Here is a 26,632-nt window from a genome sequence, read left to right as displayed (position 1 = left end):
CCCAGGTCAAAGAGACAATTCTGCTGTTGACCACTGTCAAACCTTGGCCAATTTTAATCCCTCTAAGCTTTGGTTTTCCTCATCAGTTAAGTGAAATTAGTAATACTACCTGCCCTAGCTTCAATATTCCTGGGGTTTGATAGATTGAGGATAGATTGCGATCATGTGGGTGAATAGGCATTACAAACTGAAATGCATATGTAAGCAATTAATTATTATTAACAAGCTGAGAATATTATCTAATTGCTTATAAACACATGCTGTGGGTACTCATGCTCTGTCACTGGGTAAATAAAAACTTTGCTTCTGGTGGGTACAGGTTGTGCAGAATCCTTCAGTGGAACAAGAGAAGGAAAATAACATTTACTCAGCAACTATTATTGTCCAGATCCTTTCATATCTATACTTATAATTGAATTTATATCTATATTAAAAATCTATATAGTTGACCCTTGAACAACACAGGTTTGAGCTGCACTGGTCCACTTTTATGCAGATTTTTAAAAAATAAATACAATGCAGTTTACTGTAAATGTATTTTCTCTTATGATTTTCTTAACATTTTCTTTTCTCTAGCTTTATTGTAATAATACAATATATAATACGTATAACATACAGAATATATGTTAATCAACCATTTATGTTAGCCATGGCTTTCTGGTCAACAGTGGGCTATTATTAGTGAAGGTTTTTGGAGAGTCAAAGTTATGTGAGGCTTTTTGTCTGTGCAGGGGATCAGTGCCCTTAATTTTTGAGTTTGAGTCAACTATATTTCATTTGGTTATCTGAAAATCTGATTGATTAGCCTCATTTTCATATGAAGGAAATTGAGATATAGATATATTAAATGTTACTTGGCAGTGTTTCCCAAACTCTGTTCCCTGAAATCTTACTTGTGAGAAATATTACTTTATTAAAGAGTTCCATGGTCCAAAACTTTGAGAAATTTTGCATTCTCTTACCCCCTCCAGATTCACAGTGTCTAATACCATATTGATAACCATGGAAAAAGTGCTATATAGGAAAGAAGACTATTTTGGTAAAGGAACCTTTTAACTTTGCTCAGAGTTCTCCAAGCTTAGCTGATCTTCAGACCCTATTTTCTAATCATACTTATGAAATTTTGATAAAACTGGGATTCCACAGAAAACATTTTCCCAAACACAGATCTAAATTCATGACTGGAGGTACTATGTGGTAAATCTGCAATCAGAATACAAACCTGCCTCTTTAAAATATATACTCTCACCATATACCCCAAATGGTAGGAATATAGAGAAGGGCAATTATGAAATTTTATTATTCTGTATCTACTACTAATTTTATTAATATTATGGTATGGTTTTTTTTCATTCTTCATTATTTCTTAATTGTAATCATAGTACATTTCGATTTTTGTCTTCTAATTTTTTTATTGTAGTAAAACATGTTGCATCAAATTTTACCATTTTAACCATTTTTAAGTATCCAGTTCAGTGGCATTAAGTACACATTGTTGTACAGCCATCACTATAGTGCATCTCCAGAATGTTTTCATCTTCCCAAACTGAAACTTCATACTTTCTTCTGATGTTTTTTACCCAACATTTTATCATATGCATTTTCCTATGTTGCAACTTGCTCCTTTTTTTATAACTTTCATTTCTAGTGGTTGTGAGATATTCTATGTAATGTTCATTAATCTGCCTATTGTTGGACATTTATATGATTTCCACTTTTCCCTTTTGAAAATGACAAATATCTTTGTGTATATAACATTATCCATATTTTGGATTATTTCCTTAGAATAGTCAGCAGACTGAAGAACGTGAACATTTTAGTGATTTTTAATACATGTTGACTAATTTTTCCTAAAACTTATACCAAATTTATACTTCTTCTATGGATTGATTGATATATTCATTCATTCTATTTTCTGTGAAATAAACAGAGATCTAATAAGTTCTAAATATTTGCCAAATACCATGTGGAAGACAAACATACTCAAAGGATTTCAATTTACTCTGGCCAGCATTAGTTATCATGGCCAGCGTGTGCGACAACTAAGGACTAAAGGGCTGATTTACTTGTCTAAAAGTTTTATTTTATTCCTTTGACTTGTAGTGAGAAGCTGTTCTTGCTAGTTTGCTGATTTCTTTTGAGAATTTTCTTGCCTTTCTTTGTTTCCCCTTACCCACTTTTCACTCATATATGTGCTGATGACCAAATTACTTAATCCCTAATCTTGTTTCATTTGTCAAATGGGAGTAATAATTATACCAATGTCAAAGGATTGTTGTTTGAACTCAGCGAGACACTGCATATCTTAAGTCAGTGCCTAGCACGTTGTAAGTGCTCTGTAAACATTGCCTGTTATTGTTATTACTTCCAGGATAGATAAAGTGAAATGAATTTTCTATCAGTTGACCCAAGGAATAGGCAAGGTAAGAAATGTGTGTCAATTTTTCAAACAAGCATTTTGTGTGTTTAAACAAACACATCTACCAAGTCATGAACTTCCTTCATCTTTCTTTCAAGAATAGAACAGGTGAATTAGTATATGGGTGGCGGGTTTTTGTTTGTTTTTCTTGAGGCATATTCCTGCTAAATTTTACAAAGTTCTGCTTACTCCTTCAAAAATAAAATACATGCCCTTCAGTTTTTTTGTTACTTAGGATTTACACCTCAATCAAAGAAATAGGAACAGTGAAGTGTGAACAGTTATAGATTAGTGAGTTGAAAACAAAATTGTACCCTGCACCCTAAGGAAAAATGAATTTTATTGTTTTGAATTGAATTGACAAGTGTTGGGCTAGTCAGTGTGCTAATGAGCCAGCCAGAAGACTCCAAATTCTGTTTAATTAAGCTACCACTCTTAGCAAAATTTTTAAAAAGTCTTTTTCTTCCTGATATTATACATGTATATATATGTATATTTATATATTTACAGTTCTATCATAAACTTGGTCATTAATAGCATAAATTTAATTTGTATAAAGGAGGAATATATGGCTCGGTAAATAAATTATATGAATGTTAAATTGAATTTCATATTGTCTTGTTTACAAAGGCTAAAGATATGAGCACCTGACAGATGTCAATCAATAGATTCTATTGTTCTAGGCATTGTATATTTGACATTAAAATGCTTAATAAAAATATGTATTCAATTGTGACCACATCTATTTTATTTGAAAATTTTACGAAAATGAATATAGTGTGCAACCAAATAGTCTTTTCACAGAAGCAAGTAAATGTGGCATATGGTGAAACCACTTCAAGCTGCTGAAGAACTAGCAAACTGTAAAATACTTTACTGTCATAATACAGCATCATTTTCCTCCGGATGAAATCATTCGTTGCCGTTTTCATTGTCAGTGTAAAGTCCTTTTGTTAAATACTTCAGTCTTAAGTACCTATTAGATACTAAAAACAAAGCAAAAAACCTTTTCTAGTCCAGCAGACCTATGGGAAGGGAAAAGATACTAAGCCCTGATGCAGTTCTTAGGTTCTTCCTGAGGGAAGAAGCAGAAAGAGGCCGGAAGGTTTCAGAACAACAAGCAAAGTCAGCGAAGCAGAGAGTTAATCCAAATATTCGGCAAATGACAAACCAGCAAGGATGCACGCCAGCTGCTCATACTGGAAAGTTACCGAACGTTTATTTCGGTTCAAGTTTTATTTTTATATAATAAGGAACAATAAGTTTTCTGTGGGGGTGGGGTGTCTTATTCCTTACTAGAGGAATAAGGAACAGTGAGTTTTCAATGCAGGTGGGTGTTTCCTTAGGGCGCTTCTACACTCCCGCTTCTTCCTATCGGCATCCCCTCCGGTGGGACTTCCACCGCAGGGACAGAAGCCCAGGACGCCTCTGCTCGCGGCGTGGGGGCTTTCTCCGCGCTCGTCCTCTGCGGTCCAGCCACACTGCTTACCAAACACTCGCATCTCAAACTCCGGATTTCTGCAACAGGGCAGCCAACGACGCGGGTCCCCTTTCCCGCCCGCTCCCCCGAGCGGCGGCGGGCGGCGAACAAAGGGCGGCGAGAGGCGCGGGGCGCGCGGCCGGGGCCGGCGCGCGTCTCTCCGGCAGGAGGCGGCGGCGCCGCGCCCGAGCCTGCATTCCTCAGAAGCTCCCGGAGCCCGTGGGGCGACGTCACCCCCGGCTCCGCCCCCGTCCCTCCCCGAGCAAAGTAACTCTTGACTAACAGGAGCAGCCTCCGCTGAGCATGGAGAGCTGCCGCCGCGGCCGGCCGGCGACGCGGGCGACGCTTGCGCCCCAGAGGTAGTTTGGGGACCGCGAAGAAGGAAAAAGTGCCGGCGGGCGCAGTGGACTTCCCGCCCTCATCCCGCGAGGCCCGGCCGGCACCTCGGTCGTGGATTTCGCTGCTATCCCTCCAGCAGCTCTTTGCAAAGCTGCTTGAAACTTCTCCCAAAGTCGACATGGATACGGCGGCGGCGGCGGCGCTGCCTGTTTTTGTGACGCTCTTGCTCCTCTCCCCTTGGTCTCCCCTGGGGTCGGCCCTAGGCCAGTTCTCCGCAGGTGAGTGGCCCGGAAGGTGTGTGTGAGGGGGTGGGCGGCGTCCGGATGCCCGACGAATGCCCCCGGCCCGCGGCTTGCGAGGGCTGGTGTCGGCTCCTCGCCAGGGCCGGGGGGCAAGGATTTGGGGGAAGCTTTCGCGGGGCACAGGGCAGAGGGAGCGATGTTCCCAGAGTTTGTGCTAGGTGGGACGCGGGGCACCGGGCTGGGCGCCACTTGGCGCAGGTAACTTTAATCTCCGCCACCCATTGTTCCTCTCGAAGGCTCGCTCGGGGCCAAGGCAGGCAGGGCTGTCCGGGAGTGTGGGGAGACATTGCTTTTCTTGGGAAACTGTGGCAGTCTCCGCGTCCAGCGCACGCTGCACCGCTGGCGAGGAGAGAAGGAAAAAGTAGTTACGACTCTGGGGACGGCTACTCTGTTGCTCGTGGTGCGGGCTTGTTGCTGTCTGCCTCTAGAGCGTTCAAGAAAAAAAAAAAAAGTGGTTTTGTTTTTTTAACCCCCGGGAAGCCATGGTCAGAAATGTGGAGACTGGAAGGGACTGACCTCGGCGCGCTTTGCCAGGTGCTTTTTGTCCCGGGAATAACCTCCCTTGACTATTGTCTAACTACTTCCCCGTCCCTCCCCCAGTCCCTTTCTCCTCCCCCAGTGTTGGCTGCTCCTGGTTTTGCCCTGTGGGTAAGGGCACGGCGTGGAGTAGGTTCCGTGTGTCTGTTGGCGGAGCCTGTAAGATGTTTTGAAATATGATTCTAAGTACCCACACGGAGCCGTCCCGGGCAGCGAGGTCTGGGTGCCGGCGGGGGAAGCCTGACCCCGGCTGTGGCAGCCCGCTTCTCCGGCGGAGCCACCGCGAAGCTGACGCGGTGACTCCGGAGCCCGCCTCGGTGTTGGGGGCTGCGAACGGAGAGTCCAAAGGGAGAGATGTGCTGTGGTGTTGCAGGTTGTCTCTTTGGGTTCTTGGTAAAGCCACTTAAAGAAGTCCGTGAAACCCCGTTTCTCCCAGTCCTGTCCTCTACCCTTCCAGTTTTGTTATCTTTTCTCGTTCTCTCCTCTGGGGGCTCTGAAGTTTCACCAGGTGGATGCTGGGGAGCGGGCTCCCGGGAGCTTGTCAGCTGCTCGCCGGTCCTGACAACTTTTCTGGCCAGTCCACCCAGCTCAGCTTGGGTGGCAAGCGCATCTGCTGCTGCCCTGGGTCTTGGTGCAGATGGAGACGCATTGCTGGCCGAGGGGTGACGGAGAAGACCGGGAAAGTGACTGCCGCGCTCTTGGCTGAGGCCGCAGGATGCGGAGAACGAACTTACTTTGCGATTGTCAGTTTCTCTCGTTGTTGTGGCTACCCTGTTTCCTGGAAATAAACTCAGGTTGTTGTGATCCGGAGTACTGTTTATTTCCCTTACGTCCCCGCTCCCCCGCTGTAGAACGCTATAAAAGGAGTTAGACCAGATTCAGGTGGCAGCATGTGTTGTGCACTAAGGCAGATTATGAAATGCAGCGTGTAGAGGGAAAGCTGTGTATATTGATGATGTATGCTGGACAACAGATCTATGCAATGAGTGATCCGATGGCTTAATTTAATTCTTTCTGGAGTAAGCATTACTACAGAATGCATCTCTGACATATAATGCCGGTTGGTATTGGAACCGTGCTTGATGTAAGTCATTATATGCAGGCAAGTTAGAGTGGGTATTGATTTCTGCACAGTGTTTGTCACTGCACTGAGAGCCTATGCTTCAAAAGGCATGTAGTTTGTTAATTGAAAGTTTGAATTCTACCAGTTGCATGATTAGACTTACGTGTATTCAAGAGTTGCAACTATTAACGCCTCAACAGCTGATGGATATATTTTCAGCAGTAAAGAAACTTTTATATTTCTCCTTTCAAGTGTTATTTACCCTTTAGTAAATATTAAATTGCCTCCAATAGAATGTGCAGATGAGATTTTCTGATCCCCAGAGTTTAGGTATCTCCTAATGAACAATTGTGTTCTTAGACATCCAGCTCTAAGTAATTTTACCAAATATGCCTGGCTTTGGTTTAGTGACAAAGCGAAACACTTGACTTCATGTTACGTTTAAGTAAGAGAATGTGCAGTCTTAATAAATGCAATTCTTATAGGGCTGTACCTCAAAAATTTTGCCATTCATGATTTACATTTTTGCCCAGAAATGAATGCTTTTTATTCCCCCTGTTTAAAGTCAGATTGTGAATCTGCCTTTCTTCATGAATTAAAAGTTTGTTTTGTAAACATTTTCATGTTCTGGTTATCCTAAGGCATTTGGTACTCCACTGTCATCAGATTTTATGGCAGTCAGATCTGTTGTAAATACATAGATTCAGAGATTTAAGGTGTAGTCTTTCTTGCTGTTTTTTTTTTTCTTAGATTCTACTTTAAATAATGAACTTTTATTTCTTTTGAGAAATTTGAATAAAATGCTTTAAAAGTCTAAAACAAATATATATTCAGAATTTTTAAATATCCTGTTAAATAGGTCTTTTAAATCACATCCATTAAGGCCAATTTACCACTTTTAGATATTATCATGTGGCTTCTAATGTAGTACACTTCAAAAGCAAATTTTGAAAGACTAACAATTGTTGGATATGTCATATACTCATCCAGTGTGCTGTCTTTAAAGCACAAATTTAATAATATTTCTATCACTGGGACTTGTTTCTTAGCTTTTGGAATGAAGGTATAAAAATGCTGCATGGTGAGCCTCTTTAAAACCAGAACAGCCTGTAAATATCTATTTTAGTTTAGTCTTTCACTTAAAATGATACCAGTGTCATACCTCGGGGAAACTGAGGCATAGAAGCACAAAGATGCACTGACATTCACAGGGTTGTGTAGCTGTTACCTCTTGATATAATGTGAGAGAGTATTCTGTCCTGGGACTCGGATGCCTGACAAAATCAGTCACGGAGAAGTAACTCGGAAACTCAGCTTTCTCATCTGTAAAATGGGGATAATACCTGTCTTAACCTTTCCACCTGGTTTTTATGAGGATGGTATGAAATAATTTATGTGAATTGGCACTGTAAGTTATAAAGCATTATGCAGCTCTCCTGGGGCGTAGGCGTCATACATTAAGGTAGCTAAGTGCCTTGACTTTAGTCCCCTTTGCTTGCTCCCACACTTGCCTAGTGAGGACAGGCTGTTCAGGAGTGTGTGTGTGTGTGTGTGTGTGTGTGTGTGTGTTTCCTCTGCCAGTCATTCATTTTAATCATTATTAAACATAAACATCCTAGATTGGCCAAACTATAGTTTTATCAATACAGTGAGAGGAATTATCCTTAAATTTTTTTTTTTTTTTTGCTTACCTCATGTAAATTGTTACTTGAGCTCTACCTGTGGAAGAGTCATTATTAATATTCCTAGTATTCTAACAATAGAAGAAATATATTTTTAGTCATTTGTTTAGCTCTTTGTTCAACTGTTGGTTCAGCTTTTCCATCAGAGTATGGAGAAAAAAATTTGCAGCATTTTAGATGCAGTCTTATCAATGACCTAGAGAGGGACTATTGTGTCTCTAGTATGATATGAGCCTGGAAATGCAGCTCAAGATCCTCACTTGATCTAGTTCCTGGCATGTCACACTGTAAGTGTGCACTCACTTGATCCATTAGGACCTTGCAACTCATATAAACAATGCCACTTCCCTGGTATCTGACTCCCTGCTGTCTCTATATGTGAAGTTAATTTCTCTCATACTTACTACCTACTAGGAAAATACATTAGAAACAGCTTGTTTCAAGGTTTGCTCGCTGATTTTCTGCTTTTGATTGACCAGAATCGCTCAGTCCCTCAATTCATTAAAACTATAAATTCTAACACTAGTAATGATATATAAGTGTACATTTCCAGAACTGTTTTTTCTCTCACTATTCTCCATGTATCTGACTCTGCTGATTTTCCTAGATTGCAAGATGTCGTTTTGTGTCTGGCCTACCCAGACGGGAAGAGGCAGGTCTGGCTGCTATTTGGGCTTGGCATGTGTGCTGCTGACAGCTCTTCTCTTTGTATTCATAAATGCGAATTTGAAAAATAAATCAACCCCTCTGCCGCTCTGCCCCTCTCCCCCTCTCCCACACTCCTTCCCTCTCCTCTGTAGCAATAACAAAGCCCGCATGCACATACACAACATCACAGCCTTTTTGTTCCCACTAAATATCTTTTGGTGTTGGACATGTTCTTAAAAACTGGAAATATGACTCAACCACTACCCAGAGCAAATGCCAGTTTTCCCATCAAATCTCATATTTCTACCAGTGATGGTTTACTACACATTTTTATGGCCTTTAAAAAACACTTAATTCATGTGATATGGTCCTATATAGAGAAACTAACTGTGTTGTTGCCTGCCAGTGCTTTTAAAGTGCCATGATCTAGGTCTGCTCAAGGTGGTATTAAAGACAGTGTAAATCATGCTAAATATGGATGTACTTCTCAGAGGCATGGAAAATGCTGTCCTCATCTGCCCTGTGTTATTCCCATTTCCTCTACTTGCTCTTCATGGAGGGCAGGAAGAGGATTGCTGCACGATTTAGAGCAGGAAACATCAAGAGAGTTTACAGATTGTTCTTAAAGACAAAACAAAGAACACTAGGATTCTCTCTGTGTGTGTGTTTGATCTTTTATTTACTTTTCTAAAGAGGGGAAAAAAGCACCTTATTTTTGATTTGTTTATTGGAGTCAGCCTTTGCCTTCGTCCAAACACATTCATTTCTTATTCTGTAGATGTAAAAATTTTCCTCTGTGTATTCCTCTCAGACTTTATCCTTTGATCATATGTATTTGTTTTGTGTTCCTTTATCAAATGGTGTTTCTCTTTGCCTAAAAATGTTATAATTGCTTTTGAACATGACTTGTTTTTTCACCAAAACTCATGCTTTTGTTTGTCATGGTTACTGAACAATAATATCTTCCCAATTCATGATGCCTTAAACTGGTATTTGATAATAAATTAAGTAAGTCTGTCCATCAGGCTAATTTTAATTTTAATTGAAGCCAGAAATAAGTTGTCAATCCATGAAATGATATTTTAATGTCACAGAGTGTTTGTGCTTAAGTGTCTCTAGATGGAAGAGAGCCTTAAGTTCCTTTTTGTTAGTGGGGATAGAACAAATTTGAGGACCATATTGCCTGTTATTTTGAGATGAGTGAGAAAAGTTACATACAACGATGCTTTGGTAAAAGGAAAAAATGAAAAAAACCATGTTCGAATCTTTGATGTCAGTGAGAACTCTGGAGGTAGAATAGTTTATAAACTTTAAGCTCTATCTTAGGAGACATGTGTTTTTATGAGCAGTGCTCTTAAAGAAACTTCGTTCCACATACAAGGTTTTCTTAGTTCCATGAAGATTCTGGTGAGAGAGGGACGTTTATTTTCCTGAAGTAGTCATCGGGGAATTCTTTTGTAGTTAATATTTTAGTAATAAAAACTGAACGTACATATTTCAACCTAGTTTTGTGAGGTCTTGCTGCGTGTTGAGGTTCTGGGAAAACGCTGGGCGGGGGGGTGTAAGACCACATCGATCCTGTTTTGGAACATTGCCATTTCACCACTTAACTCTGCTTGGAGTTTTTGGCATTCTCGGCTGTGTGTTGATAATCCATAAAAATTATGAGTGGCTTATTTTGTCACTTACAGTTGTTTTAGGAGCAAATTAAGCAGTCCTGAATGAAATAATCCATGTTTCCACTTTATATGATTGTAGAGCTCTGTTAATAAAAATGATGAGCAGGGCAGTGCTGGCTGAATTTTTCTCCAGGTAAGTCATTCTAGGAATTATCTTCTTGAGAAGAACACAGGTAGAAATAAAGCCAAATAAAAGAGTGTCTAGGTGAGTCATTTGCATTTATTTTGTTGGGAAAGCTGAAAGATATTTGTATTTTGTACACACACACAGACACATCTTACCAGTGATAGAACTTGTCTAAAGGTTCAGGTGAGAAGGAAGCTAAGAACACCTACAGATGGAATCAAACTCCTGTACTTATATTTTGGAAAGAGTATTGCAAGTAGATAATTACTTTGCCTATTTCATAGATGAAAAAACTGAAATGGGTAAACGAACTATATAGTATATAGTATATTGTACTATACTTTTAAGGAGAAAATAATAAATCTTCCTCCAGATTGGTGTCTATTTATATAAACCCTTCCCAATACAGCCTGTTCCTTAACCAGCTGCTTGCAGGCTGATTCTCCAAACCCTACCCAGAGCAGCAGCTGACCAGCTAGAGACATTCCCCTAATCCTTGTTGAGTAGTAGGGTGACCTAGCAGCTGCTTCATATGGCCACAGCTCCTTGATATAATTCGCCTTAGGTCATTCAACAAATTCAAGAGTAGAGAGGAAGCCTTTCTAGTGCCCTCACAGTCCACCTACGGATTGATGTCTGACTGTCTCATGGTCATTGGATTCATCAACTCCAAGGTGCCCTAGAATTTTGCTGCTTGCGTTGTGGTCCATGGACCAGCAACATCAGTCTTGAGAACTTGTGATGATCTTGTGGTCTCTTATCAGAGCTCTTCTCAGAACTGCTGACTCAGAATCTACATTTTAATAAAATCCCCAGGCAATTTGCTTGAACATGTAATTTTGAGAAACACTGCTTTAGGATAAAGAAAGCTCAGCTTGAAAAGATTTGTCACATGGACTTTACTGTAGAATTGTAAGTGTATTGTGAAGGGATTAATTACAATATGAAACAAATTTCCCTGGAATTATATTTCTGATCAGTATTTACTTAATTATGATTTAATGCCCAAGACAGATCAAAACAACAGTACTATTCACTTTTTAAAAAGAATACTCAGACGATTTTGAAAGAAGTATTTTCATAAGAGAACAAAAATAAGGCCAAATGGTTTTGGTTATGAAAGTGTTGTGTTAGAATATTTAAAGGTAAAGATATTATCAAGGAACCAAACATGATATAGTCCAATAACTTTTATTTAAGCATATTGATATGTTGATACAGGAAATGATATTCCCTCTGATAGTAATAGTAGAAGCAGTTTCTTGTTTTATATTTCTCTTTTTCTTCTAAGTGTAATGTAAGGATCTTTGTAATAAGGAGCTCATTTATAGGACAGTCAAATTTAATGAATGGGAGGTAGAATGCATTAAATATCACTGGTGTTCTTTTTACTATCTTTTGTGCTCATATTTAAGAACAGATTCTTGTCAGTTTCCTCAAGAGAAAAATTATGATGTAATAGACAGTGTACAGTATTCATGTCAAAACACAATTTTACTTGCATTTTATAGCTTGCTTTAGCATTCTTTTAGAAAATGAATTTTCCCAGAAGACCTAATTGCCTTCTTATTAATGAGCCTGTAAGTGTGTTTTGTTATCCATTTACTATTCTAAACGTGTCTACTTTGGCTGGCTGTTTTAACAGTGAAGTCTCTGATTAAATCACAACTGCTATATTTGTTTTTGCCATTCGCTAGCGATTCAGAATATACTGGCGTAATGACATGGTTATGGCAGAGAGTAATGGAAAACAAGAAATATAAATTAATGTTAACCCAGAATGGTTGTGTTATGATATCGGGAGCGGGAGTTTGGGGCCATACACAACAGAATTCTCTGCACGTTTGACTGGAAATGAAAGTCTCTTAACCTGTGTTAAATATACAGTTGCTGGATTCATAAATACACTACAAATCAATGATCTCCACATTTACTTATGCTAGACACTGGAGTTTAAAGGAAGAGGTTAAACTGTGGATACATCAGTGCTAGTGTGGAGCTTAGCGATGGAGAGAAACCCAGAAAGGTACTTCCATACATCTTAAAGATCTTTGGAGTCTGAAGAATTTGACTTGTTATATTTTCTAATTTTACTACAAATTCTAGAGCTTTCCCTTTGTACTACTTCTACTTTTATTCTTGTCAGATGTAAATAGGTTCATTTATCCTCTCACATGTTGGAGAAGAGCAGTTTCAGAAACAACAATAGGAGCTGCCATGTACTGAGTGCCTACTACCTGTCAGGCCTTACGGTCAATGTTTCACATGCATTTAAATCCTCGCGATTATCCTTGAAGAATGGAATCCTCTCTGCTTTGCAAACTGAGGACCGGAGAGGGTAAGTAATAACTTGCCTCAGGTGACCATGTGAGGAACCAGTAGAGCCAAAATTAATTATTGAATATATACATATATGTAGCAGGTAGGCATTTTTTTTTTGGTTGCATGTTGGCAGGAAATACAACTCATACTGGTTACAACAAACCGAGAATTTATTTTCTCTCCTAACTGATGCAACTTGACTTAGAATTCACATAATTCCATTGGGATATGATCTCTTTCTGCCTGCTCAGCTTCCCTGTGGGGCACTGTAGGAGCTTCATTCTTAGGCTCCATATAGAGCATGGTAGCTTTGGCAGCTCCCATACCATGAGATTCTTGGTTCAAGTTTGGTATGAAAATGTGTACTTTATGTGGTGTTTTACCTCCAAAGGCCCTGAGGTTCACTCTGATTAGAATCAGTGAATCAGAGGCTCCAGCTGAGGGGAAGTAAGTGCACTGATTGGCTTAGTTCATTAGGATTCTGGGTTCTGCTATAGATCCTCTCTCAGGTCACATGGACTGATGGGAGCACTGCGAATCAAACCATCGGTTATCAACAGATACATTAATGAGTTCTGGAAAGACACCCAAACTACAGTGTGGTTGCTCCAGATAGAATTAAATAAGGAATGAGAAATAAAAGCAAAGAAAGCAGGGACGCCTGGGTGGCACAGCGGTTGGGCGTCTGCCTTCGGCTCAGGGCGTGATCCCGGCATTAAGGGATCGAGCCCCACATCAGGCTCCTCTGCTATGAGCCTGCTTCTTCCTCTCCCACTCCCCTGCATGTGTTCCCTCTCTCGCTGGCTGTCTCTTTCTCTGTCGAATAAATAAATAAAATCTTTAAAAAAAAAAAAAAAGCAAAGAAAGCAGGCTGCATCCTTTGAGGGGGAAGAAAGTATATGGTGAGGAAAAGACAGTTGCATCAGATGGTTCCCAGCTCTGGACCACTAAGTAGTAACGTTAAGAAGACATGGTGGCCTAAGCCTTAGTCCCTAAGGGGAAGAGGGTGGGGAGGTAGAGGGGAAAGAGGTACTTTGCACCTGGCAGTCTTGTGTGTCTTGCAGATCAGCAGTTCATAATTTTCGAAGTGTTTCTTTTTTGGTTTATCCTCTAAGCCACACTTGAAAGCTTGAATTTTATTATTTTCATTATTTTATTCTCTTTGCCTCAGTATTGAATAAATCCAACATTAAAAATTCACCGAATTTTAAGTGTTGAAAGGGACTTCGGGAAATTAATGCCTGTTCATTTGATATCACTTGTCCAAAGTCATACAGCCTGGAAGAACTTAGCTCAAATTCAAGATTTTCTTTTTAAGGATTTATTTATTTATTTTAGAGAGAAAGAGAGAGAGAGAGAGAGTGCGGTGGGGAGGGGCAGAGAGAGAGGGAGAGAATCTCAAGCAGACTTCATGCTGAGTGCAGAGCCTGTCTTCCCATGTCGGAGACCATGACCTGAACTGAAATCAAGAATTGGACGCTTAACCAACTGACAGAGCCATCCACGTGCCTCTCAAATTCAAGATTTTTATTTATTTTTCTTTTTTTAAAGATTTTTTATTTATTCGACAGAGATAGAGACAGCCAGCGAGAGAGGGAACACAAGCAGGGGGAGTGGGAGAGGAAGAAGCAGGCTCATAGCGGAGGAGCCTGATGTGGGGCTCGATCCCAGAACGCCGGGATCACGCCCTGAGCCGAAGGCAGACGCTTAACCGCTGTGCCACCCAGGCGCCCCAAGATTTTTATTTTTTAATTCACTATTGTCACCAACATACACATTGTTTTGCTTAATGGTAATTTATACAGGCAGTTAATTATTTAGGTTTTTCTTTAATTATTTTGGTTTGTATTTTGAAGTTCTAAAACAGTGTTTCCAAAAGCAAACCTGACTTAATGATTGGCTTTAATTAAAATTATAATCCAAATATGAGGTGATAATAATTAATATGTCTGAATAAAAGAGACCACTTAGGTAATTGCTTGGTTTTCAGTTATGCTGAATATCCTACAAATGTACTTGAGTAGGTATTTGCATGCGTGCATTTGTTTATTTTTAAGAGAAGCCAGAGAGTAAGCTAAGCTGTGATAAATGATGCTAATTAACACAGAGAAGTAGAACCTAGTAACTCTTCACTTTGGAAACTAGTTTTGAAAAACTCAGGATGCAAAGGTGAACTTGTTTATAATTTTGATCTTCTCACCTCTGCTGCCTAACTTTATAATGCATATCTGCACAACATGGGATATTCAAGAGTTGCTATACAATAATTGGGGTATTTGATAAGAAATGAAATGTAGGGAAGTAGCAGCTGTTTGCCCAGCCTCTCCCACTTACAAGGAGAGATTTATCCAGCCTGTGTTAGATACACATCTGTGCTGATGACCTGAAGCTGAATGTGACTGAAGACCAGGGGCTCAAACGTGGTTGTGCCAGTTTAGACCAGAGTATCATTCCCGGGCACTTCTATGGCTGATAACGGCCTGCTCTGGCTACATTGGGGTGAAGACAGTGATTGTGGAAGATTTATTGACTGGAGCATGCTTCTTTCTGTCACTGGAGGCTTCTGTTCACACACCTTTGAGCGTTATCTTAAATAAGTTACTGAATTATTATTTTCTTCCTTGTGTATCGCCTGCTTTCTCTATGCCTTTTTTTTTTTTTTTACCCCTTATTTATATTCTTATCAGGTGTGATTCCTGAATGATGAGTTTTGTGATAGTTTGCCTAACAACCTGGTGGGTTGAGGCAGAGTGCTATCTAGGCTTGGCCCATTATTGCCCCTTTATCTAAACGGACATTTAAATACTTTGGCAGTATATGAGGTCAGCGGGTTGGCAGTGACCTGCTTAAGAGAGCAAAAGGTTCCTTTAGAGATCTGTGTAAGAGTCCATTCAGTGCATGGAGCATTGGGCTTGCTATGACTGTGTGCCAGTCTTAGTTTTGTTTCTTTTTGGCATTGAGATTTGGAGGTAATTCCTTTCTGCTGAATCTTTAATTTCCTTATCATTAAAATGGGAATATTACAATGAATAGTGATAGTAATATCTTCTCCAGGTGCTCAATAGGGCAATTTTGAATAATATCTTTTCTAGCTACTTAATAGGACAATTTTGAAAGGTAAAACTGAAACATATGCAGAAGTATTTTTTAAATTGTAAACTACCATAAAAATATAATTTATTTTTGGGGGAATATAAATTTTGATAAATTGTTGCTAAGGGCAAAAATAATATACTGAACAATGGAAATGAAACCAATAGATGCTTTGTATATTTGCAGTTATACATTGCATATCTGTTTGCATATGTAAGCTTTGGGAAAAGTGGTATGATGAAGAGGTCAATATGGTTCTGTGAACAGTGAGTAAATTTGTTATCATGTATCATAAAATGTACCCCCTGATTCATTTTCACCTATATACTTATTTTCTCTCTCTGTAAGTCAGTTTTACTCTGTAATGCTGCCAAATAGTATTTGTATTTTCTCCAGATATATCAGTAAAGATTACATGATTATGAAATATTTTTATTGTAAAATTTTAACGAGACGTTTTAAGGGCTGTAATTATATAGAGCAAGTTTAATGTACAGTATAGTTTTTCCTTTGAGTATTTTCATGAAGAAACAGAAAATGCTCTTGGTATCTGAACTGGTGTGCCTAGCTGGGGAGAGAGTGATTCAGATAAGGCTTGTATGTCTTTATTGAATTTTTCCACTCTACATATCTTTGAACATTTGCTAAGTGTCAGTGCTGTGTCAGGTCTTGGGTATGCTGGCAAGCAAGCCAGGCATTGTCCTTGAACTTTGGCAGTAAATGTGACTTTTATGACTATTAAGGAGTGGTAATCTTTGCATAGCTTCACATCTAGCAATTCATGGGTGAAGCCTGGGGCTCTTCAGTAACTGACCATACCCCTGCCTGTGGCTTGGCAAATCTCAGAGTGCAGGCTGTCTCTCAGAATTTGCTGGTCCACTTTAGAAGTTGCCTGGGAGAATCCAGTGTGTCAGCAATCGTTCTATATCCTTGAGTCTACACACAAAAGAGCTAGAAGCCTACCAAAGAAGCATTATGCAAAAATTTGCTGCACTGATAATAAAATTCCATCAAGTGGAATTTCCCAAAAGTTGAGTAATCGGAAGTGTAAGCAAGTGTAAACAAGTTGGGCAGAGGAGAGAGCACATTTGTTTTTCTAGAGGCTCACAGTCACTCTCCCTCTGGGAACATGAGCAGGAAGGTTGGAGGGCAGCCTCATCCAGGTTGTACGTAAATGTGCATTCACAGCGTTCGGATGCAGAGGCCATGGTTGTTTGGCTGCGGATTCATATTTGCTGTGACCTACAGTTGTTCATCGACAGCTTTTCCAGTCTCTGATCAGCCTTCTCTCTGCTGCTGCTTCAGGGAAGCTCATGGCCCCATAGTGGGCAGCCCCTAGGGAGGGAGGCTGGCAGAGAGGCCTGGCAGTCCAGAATCCAGTGGGCTGAGATAATCCCCAGACTCCCTGCACCTGCATCCTGGAAGAGGCAAATTCAATTCCTAGTGCTTTAGTCATTCATTTTGGAGGGGGCAACAGTATTGTCATTTAAATATACCTGTTGCTCTACCAGGAAATGGGGATTTTGAACCTCTGTATTGAAGAAGGCCCAAATGACCTGTAGTGTGTGAATTAAGGAGAGAAGTAATTTTGGTTGTGTACATTTTTCTCAGGAGAACTAATCCCAAATTTCATAGACCCAAGCTTCAAAAATAAACATCTAGAAAACTTATTTTATTTTTTGTTTTTTAAGATTTTATTTTTTTAAGTAATCTCTACACTTAACGTGGGGCTTGAACCCACAACCCAGAGATCAAGAGTCGCATGCTTCACCGACTGAACCAGCCAGGAGCCCCCAAATTTAGAAAACTGATTTTAATTTAGTTGAGTCACTAACATTTTGTGCCCATTTTATACTTAAGCAAGGGACACTGGAATGTTGATCTCCACATATGAAATATATAGCATAATGTTCACGATCATAGACTTGGGAACCTGATTGTGCTTGAGTGTGAATTTTGGTTCCAACATTTTCTTGCTATGGGACCTAACCATGTTCCTTTAGTTTCCACACCACATCTGTGAAATGGAATAATACCAGTCACCCACATGTTCTGGTTGGTTTTTTTTTTTTTTTTTTTTTTTTTTGAAGAATATTGAGTTAAAGTGCTTGGAAGAGTACCTGACACATTAATAAAATGTATTCACTTTAGCTTTTGTTATCATCATCCTAATGAGTGGACTCAACCCATGTTTGCACAATATCCTATCCCAGGCTGTTATTTTTAAATATAACTGCTATATCTTTTACTTTAAAATAAAACCAGCAGACAGTAGATAATAGGATGCCTGAAATAACTCAGTATGCTGATTAACAAAGACCACAGCAAATATTATAAAGAATAGCATTCAGTGGGTATGAAAACAAGTGGCAAATTTATACTGATTCCTAAAGAACCAGAATCTTAGGATGAATGACCAAAAAAAAAACCCCCCAAAAAACAAAAAACCCAAACCAAACCCAAAAAACCCCACAAATAAAACAAAACCCCAAATCTACATATGTAGAGTGAGAGTACCAGAAGCTATAACTTTTAAGTATAAATACCTCAGAAATCTTTGGAAGATGCATTTAACATTTCTTATCCAGGTTGGAGACGTGGGAGATGTGGGGCATTCCTGAAATAAGCATGTTTACTGCCTGGACAGACTTAATCTCAGATAAAATACAAAAAGTCTGGTTTGGGAATAAGAGTAAAATGGGCATTGAGCCGGAAGCTGAGGAGTGAAATCTCTGCCACTTCAAGAAGCGTCCATCCCAGTGATAACTAACTGTTGTCCAATCCAGGAGAATCACTCAGATTTCGAAATGAGATGATAAGCATTAGCAGAAGATAAATTGACATCTCCTTAGTTCCTAAGGAATGTTGTTTCTCCAAAGGTTGTAGAATGAGAAAAAGGTATCTGTAATGTGCCATTTGCATTTAACGCATGCTGAGTAAATGAATTACAGGTACTTAGAATGTCTATTTCCCTGTGAATTCTAGATAACGTTTTTTGTTTTCCTTTTGAAGGTTGCTGTTGATATTTAATCTTCCTTAGCTCAGGTAGTTTCAAATCCATTTAAACCCCAAGACTTTTTCAAGCTCCTGCCAACAGGGAAAAGCCATTTTAGAATCCTGGCAAATGGCTGGAGGGTCTGGCTAAACTTTTGACAATTGTTAGCTCAGTTACAGAGTTGCTCTGTGGCGAGTCATTACAGAGGGAAGCCGCTCTAAACTGCAGCAAGGATTTTAGGTTCCACTCAAGCTTTAGATTTCTTATATTCTCACTTTCTTACTGTACCTCTTCTAGCTTTAATTGAAATAAACCTCCCTTTTCCTTGAGTTATACTGATGAAAATGTTTGCTCTCCAGATGTGATTAAAAATTCCTGTCAACTTTCTTACCAGAGAAGTTCTTTGCACTGCAGGTTTGAATCTCACTGACATAAATACTTTTGTAATATTCAGTTTACCATAATAATGTGATTTTGTATCCTGACTGGATGCTCCTACTAATATAGGTTTTTGTGACAGAAGGTGTTTTCATAAACTCCTCTCCATTTAAAAATTTCTCAAGATGTCGTTTTGATGCAACATTTGACCAAGTTCATAGTCTTAATAGGAAGGAGCATATAACAACAAAACAAACTCTTGTAGCCTATGTAAACTTAAATGTGGAACCATTCAAAAAAGGGCATGTGCACTGGACTACCTGTTTTGTGCTCCAGAATCATGACCCAGCCATTATTTGGAAAGTGAACTTGTTCTTATGTAAGTCACAACAAATAACTAAAGGATACTGAATTGGAAAAAGATTGAGAATGGTAGACCTGTGTAGGGAATGGAAACACTATGTAACGGACAGTATACTTAAATATGATATATATAGGAACTGGGGTGCCTGGCTGGCTTGGTCGGTAGAGCATGTAACTCTTGATCTCAGGGTCCTGAGTTGAAGCCCCATGTTGGGTGTAGAGCCTACTTAAAAAAAAAAAAAATTGAAAAAAAATATATTTTGTGTGTGTATATGTATATACACACTCTAAATTCTAACCAGTGTGTTCAAACTGTCTTCTCATCTTTTGGCTCGAGGAAATTGGAGAAACCCATAACCAGGGAGTGTTAGAGCAGAGATATCCAGAAGGACCCAGGTGTTTTGACTTCTTGCTTAGATTCTGCAAAGTAGATTTCTGGCTCATTCTCATCAGGAATACAGATTCCAGGTGAGGACTGGGAATTCTTTTGAGGGCTGTTGTTCACTCCTTGAGCTTAGGTACAGGAATCTATAGGATAGTGTTCTGGATTTCCCACAGTTATCATGGCCATTCACTTACATATTCATTTAAGATCTTCCCAGGTCTCTCAGCAGTTTGCTCACAGTTTGGAGTTAGGATACCAGTAGAAAGAGGCACTTTATCCACCCCCTTCACTCATTCATAATTATTCCACCAACTTCCCCAATTGCAGCACATTTTAGAAAAGCATAGGGGTGCCTGGCTGGCTCAGTTGGTAGAGTATGTGACTCTTGATCTTGGAGTTGTAAGTTTGAGTCCCATGTTGGGCATAGAGGTTACTTAAAAAAATAAAAATAAAAACGATTGTTTTCAGGGCGCCTGGCTGGCTCAGTCAGAAGAGTGTGCGACTCTTGATCTCGGGGTTGTGAGTTTGAGCCCCAGATTGAGTGTAGAGATTATTAGAAGAAAGAAAGAAAGAAAGAAAGAAAGAAAGAAAGAAAGAAAGAAAGAAAGAAAGAAAGAAAGAAAGAAAGAAACTTTTTTTAAAAAGCATGTAATTTTAGTATCTTTAGTTTCACGTAGTTGGGGCGCCTGGGTGACTCAGTTGGTTAAGTATCCAACTCTGGATTTTGGCTCAGGTCATGATCTCAGGGTCGTGAGATCAAGCCTTGGGTGGGGCTCAGTGCTGGGTATGTAGGGTGCTTAAGATTCTCTCCTCTCTCCCTTTACTTTTGCTCCCTTTCCCCCCAACTCCCTTGTGCTCTCTCTTAAAAAAAAACAAAAAACAAAACAAAAAAAACCAGTATCTCATGTTGCTTCAAATATGGTCAAATGAAGGGTAGGAGAGAACGGAGGGCAGAATGTCCTACCAGCAGTGACTTATTCAGGTGCCATTTCCTTTTAGGTGGAGACTTGTTGTAACACTCCCATTAATTGTTGGAATTAGAGCTGTATCAAGCATTGTCTTTTTTTTGTTTATTTTTTTATAAAGTCATATGCTCTTCCAGCTGAGCCAGCCAGATGACCTCAAGCATTGTCTTTTATGTGAACAATGAGAAGAAGGATATATCTATTCTGTGCATTATGGCAATAGATTTGAACACTATATGACAGCTTCTTGAATATAACATTCTTATGAGCGTGTTAAAATAGATGATACCAATCTAAATTATTAGGACTGGCAATACCTTGTTGGTACAGACGACATTGACTTGTGCATTCATATGGTTGATTAGAATCCCTGTTAGAGTTAGAGAGGCTGGTGAGCTAGTGGCTTCTTCATTAAATAAGATGTGTATGGAAGAGCTTGTTTCATTTCATGTTAATTAAGTTAAGTTTATCAACTACTGAATGACTGTCCATTTTTGTGCCAGGCAGTGTGTTTAGCAAAGAGGGCAAAAAGATGAAAAAGTTGACCAACTCCCTGTACTCTCACAGACTAGTCAGAGGATCTGGAAATAAATAAGTTATAATTAAGAGCAGGAGGTACAATGAGCGAGTACCATCTGAATGTGGGGAAAGGACAGTTACTCACTGTTGATTAGTTAGGCTTTTCAGGGTCAGAAGGTCGTCAATGGCAAATGCTCAAGAACAATGGCCACACAATACTCATGGAAAACTGAGGAAATAATGGTGATGATGGTAAATGCTTAAAGTGGATTTCAAACAAAACAAAACAAAACAAAACAAAACAAAACAAAACAAAACAAAACAAAACAAAACCAAACCAAACCAAACCCCACGTTCAGGTTTTAGCACTTGCCAATTTCCATGGTTGTAAATGCTACCACTATAGCTGATACCGAACTACCAATGTGAGTGACATCACTGAACGCAGAGTTGGGAAGAGATGAGTAATAGCACACCTTTACACAGTGTTTCCACCATACAAATACAAGAAAAGTAAATAACTTCAAGAGCATAAAGATAATATAGTAATAGTAAAATGTAATAAAATATTGAGGAAGTTTTGCGTTTTGAGTTAATACCTCTGTTTTAAATATAATTTATTCAACTAAGTTTAGATAATTTAATTTTTGAAAATGGCTGTTGAATAACAATTGGCTGACAAAGTTGCTGGAAATTTTAACAATTGATGGTCAGGAGCTGGTATGGGCTGGCTCTAGCACCACTCAACGCATTATAGCATTATAATCTTGGATATGGGTGTGATGGGTACAGTGAGTGAATCCTCTTTAATTATGAGGCTTTTCGATAACACTGTCCCAATAAAGCAGAATTTAGTGTGAGAAAGATTAGTTCACACTGAAACCCATTAGTGAAGATTTAGTTTCCAACAAGGTTTAGGTTCATAGAAAGGAAATCCTGAGCTCAGAAGGCTTTGGGAGCCATCCGCTATGGAATCTACTCTCAGGAAAAGTCCTAAGAAGACTGTTTTCTTGCCAAATTGAAGTTTTCTTACTGCACAGGGTGAATATCTTTGGTCATAAGTGTTGGTGCAAATAGTCACTCTCCTTAAGGGCTGTTAACTTAGAGCCCTGCTAAGTATACTTAAGTAAGTTTTTAAATGCCTTTGAATTATGTACATTTTCATGCTCAGCACCATCTTTTCCAGAATATTACACAGTAGGTGGTGGGTTTCCAACCAATAGAGCTTTAAAATTATTATGTAATCCCTATAATAACATATCACTGTGACCCACAAGAGCACCCAACATTTAAGTTATTCAGAGATATTTGAAGAATAAACATGCCAGTGAAAGTGAATGGATTTGCATCCCCGTGTGCTTTACATTTGTTGCTTTGATGGGCTTTTTTTGATGTATATGAAATTAATATCTACAAAACCTACATTTTTTTAATATAAGGCATATATTTCTTAAATATATTTGAGTTCTTGATTTAATGATCTTTTGTTGTTATTTCCCACTGAATTATCGATTGTTTGACAAAGTTACTTGATTTATTTTACTTATCTAAAATTCCTTTTCATCTTTTAATTTCTCCCAGTGTCACATGCAAGTGGAATGTTGTCTTAACACACGCTCTTACAGTATTTATTTCCATAAGATAAGAATATTTCATGTTCTACAAAATGTCATGAAAGTTCATCCTATAGTGCTAAATGAAAATTCTTGTGTCCTGTATGCTTTTTTTAAGCTCTGCCTAGAAGTTGGTGTCGAAAAAGTAGATATTCATACTTAGGGAGTATATTGTAAGATATTTTGTGAAATTGGCAGATTGTATGTATGTTGTATATGTATGGGTTTTTTTCCCTTTTGGTAGGAAGGTGTGTGTGTGTGTGTAACTGTGTGTGTGAATTAAGTTTAGTAATATGATAAAGTGCTGACAAGGCTACCAAGTGACTTATTTTGGCAAAATGGATTTCTCTCTCTGTATGACTTTGTGTATCTTAGATAAAATCTTTCATCTCATATTTGGGGAAAAAAATCTTTTCTCCTTCACATTAGGACAATTTTAAGAATTTGGAAGTATTCCAAACTTTACAATTTAAAACTAGGTCTCATAAAAATTTTTCCTCGTTTGTTCAAAACAAAATACAGATTTTAATTGTTTTTTTTTTTTTAAAGATTTTATTTATTTATTCGACAGAGATAGAGACAGCCAGTGAGAGAGGGAACACAAGCAGGGGGAGTGGGAGAGGAAGAAGCAGGCTCATAGCGGAGGAGCCTGATGTGGGGCTCGATCCCAGAACGCCAGGATTACGCCCTGAGCCAAAGGCAGACGCTTAACCGCTGTGCCACCCAGGTGCCCCCAGATTTTAATTCTTAATTAGTGGTCTCTCTTCCTTGAAGAAACCAAGTGGGAGAAGAGATAGAGACAAATATTTCTTAGTATTATTAATAAAGGTGTAGTACTAAATTGGCTGGAAGTTTTGTTTTTCTGCATTTAAACGTGGTTATAGGAAAGAGGCATATGTTAATATAAACTCTCAGGGATTTACTTTATAAATGAATTCCTACTGTATGACTGAGATCAGTAAATGTTAAACTCAGTCTCTTATGCCTATAATACTATAGCAATTAATTGATATTCAGAATGATGACTGAATTAGCTAAGCATAAGAAGATTTAATTATGTTAGGTATACTGTAGTAATTCATAAGTCTGGAAAGCTTACCAATAGTGGCCACAGTGATTGAAATGAAAGTACCTCCCCTTCTCCCGATTTCTGAGGTAATCAAATGATTACATTATCTAGGACAAGCCATTTTAGAGAATTTGTTTTTAACAGACAACTTCTACTTAGTATTACTTTTTGTGGCAACACTGTTTGTACATCAGGGCCTGATAAAGATTTGTTATTCATTTCTCACTGCCTTAGCCACTTCTTTCTTTCTTTCTCTCTCTCTCTCTCTTTTTTTTTTTTTTAAAGAGGGGGAAGGGAAGGAGGGGCAGAAGGAGAGGAAGAGAGAGAATCTTAAGCGGGTTCCACAGCCAGCATGGAGCCCCATATGGGGATCGATGAGGGGCTCGATCTCAAACACTGAGATCATGCAGGACCTGAGCCAAAATCAAGAGTCCGACAGTTAACTGACTGAGCCACTCAGGCACCCCATGCTAGCCTCTTCTTTGTTGAAGCCAGATGACATGACACAACAATGCGTGGGCATTAGGATTTTACCTGATACTGTCAGAAACTGAAGGCATTGGGGTGTATTTCTCTGGGCTGTTTACCTGTCTTTTCTAGACTGTCATTTCAAGGGAAAAAAATTCCTTCTTTAATGTTTTAGGCCCCTTAACCTATAGTGACATTAACTTTCAAAAATATGATTTTCAGTAGCTAAAATTTTAGTGTTTACTGGATCTAGCACTGGGCTAAGGACTTTATAAGCATCAGTTCAGTATTTTCAAACTGCATGTAACCACCCATTTTGTGGGTATGGAATTCAGTTCTGTAGGTAGCAGCCAGCTTAAAAAAAAAATAAAAACAACCCATGAAATAGAAGAGAATATAACAACAATAATAAACATAGGCGTACATACCATGGAGGAAGTATTATTTCATGAAACTTTGGTTTTAATTAAATAGATGTATATATCTTTTTGTCTGTGTATTGAGTCACAGCGTGAAATAAATTTCTCACTGTGGGCCTTACCAAAAAAGCAGGAAAGCACCCCACTTTTTCATGTAATGCTCACAGTAATCCTATGAAGTAACCCAGGGTGGGTGGTGTGCGCAAGGTCCCGTAGTTTGTAAACTCCAAGATTAGTCTTTGACTATTGTGATGTGGCATTTTTGGTGTACTCTAAAGAACACAGGGTTTGCCTAATCTGGTGAATGAGTGATGTAATTTACCTGGGTCTGTTTCCTTATCCTCAGTTTGGGGATAATGCCACTACCACACTCACTATTTAGAGGGTTCTAAGGATCAAATAAGGTAATTTATGTGAATATGCTCTTCCACCTTCAAAGATCTATACAAACGTAAGTTATTATTATAATGACTTGCTCTTTGGCTCTTCAAATACTAATTGACTACTAGGTTGACTAGAGATGATTGGATTAAGTATCTTTTGAAGTATTTTTCAGGGGGGCACCTGGATGGCTCAGGCGGTGAGCATGCAACCCTTAATCTTGGGGTTGTGAGTTTGAACCCCATGCTAGGTGTAGAGATTACTTAATAAAAAATATTTTTCAAACTCAAAAGTTTACAATTCAGTGTTTCAGGAGTAGAGATCACTCCTGTTGGGTACTTTTATAGCTTTTGTTTCTTGTTTATGACAGAATGTTGTAGTGAATGAAGAAGCTATGACTTTTATTTCTATTTACTTTCCCTATTTTGGTGTTACTCTTGACAAAACAACAGAAGGCAAATGTACTTTGGACATACCTGTATAAGCTCATTATTCCCATTTGTCTTCAAATAAACCTGCATCTTGATTTTAAAAGAAAACACTATGTAAATAAAATTTGATTAAAAAAATACCAATGGTGATACTTAATGGAACATCTGAAAAATTCTGAATAAATCTATATCCAAGACTTAACAAAAAACAACAGCCATGGAACAAAAAGCAAATATGAAACCTTCAGTTGATTGTACAATTTGTGAGTGGAGGTATTTCAATGAATAAAAGCTAGTAAAATAGCTAGTTGTGTGTCTTCTGCCTGTCTTCTAACTATCTGTCATTTTTTCTTCCTTTCTCTCAATCATCTTTCTATCTATGTGCCCATCTAGCCAAACTTATTGTTACGGTATATGTTTTTATTCCATATTTATTCTGTAGCCCAATTCTAGGATATAATGATAAAAATATGCATATTTTGCATTTTGTGTGTCAGTATGGCATGACCTCATAATTCAGTGTACATCCTGAAGTCTTAGAGTTATGAACATTATCATAATTAGACATTTAGAGGAACAGGCAGTTATCTGGACAGAGGAGCATTGATGCCTCTGTTCTCCAGCCCCCCTTTAATGTAGTCCTAGGAAAAGCAGAGGAGGTTATTGGGATGCAAATTAGGTAGAGGAAGGCTCTTTGCCAAGTCTTGTTTATTGAACAGAGTAAATGTCTCCCCAGTGGGTTGGAGGGAGCTGGTTAGTATAAGTGGGCAGGAAGAGCAAGCGTTCTTCCAAATGCTGAGGTTTCTCAAAGAAGTACCCCAAATGTAGATTCCCGGGGCCCTGGTGGGAGGAGCAGCCCTGAAGGCCCCTCCCCATCCAGGAGCCCAGGCTGAGAGGATGATCTGTTTTGAAACTGGGAATTGTCCATAGTTGGGAAGTTCGGCTCCTTAGATCG

General features: G+C 39.0%; 1 protein-coding gene across 3 annotated transcripts in view; it reads left to right on the top strand.

Annotated features, from left to right (window-relative positions):
- Window positions 1-4,165: 4,165 nt before the first annotated feature.
- Window positions 4,166-26,632, top strand: part of PTPRK (protein tyrosine phosphatase receptor type K) — a 541,453-nt gene continuing 518,986 nt past the window's right edge. For 2 of the 3 annotated variants that reach the window (XM_045805582.2, XM_045805583.2), the window contains exon 1: window positions 4,166-4,516. In XM_045805582.2, the coding sequence (XP_045661538.1) occupies window positions 4,417-4,516 (100 nt within the window). In that variant the 5' untranslated portion in view covers window positions 4,166-4,416. The remainder of the gene's footprint in view (window positions 4,517-26,632) is intronic. The other variant, XM_045805581.2, reaches the window with a different exon arrangement.

The sequence above is a fragment of the Ursus americanus genome, chromosome 11 (assembly GCF_024610735.1).
Source record: "Ursus americanus isolate L20-20 chromosome 11, mUrsAme1.1.p, whole genome shotgun sequence".
NCBI lineage: Eukaryota > Metazoa > Chordata > Mammalia > Carnivora > Ursidae > Ursus > Ursus americanus.
Note: the sequence above shows the minus strand (reverse complement) of the source record. Positions and strands in the feature narration are given on the sequence as shown.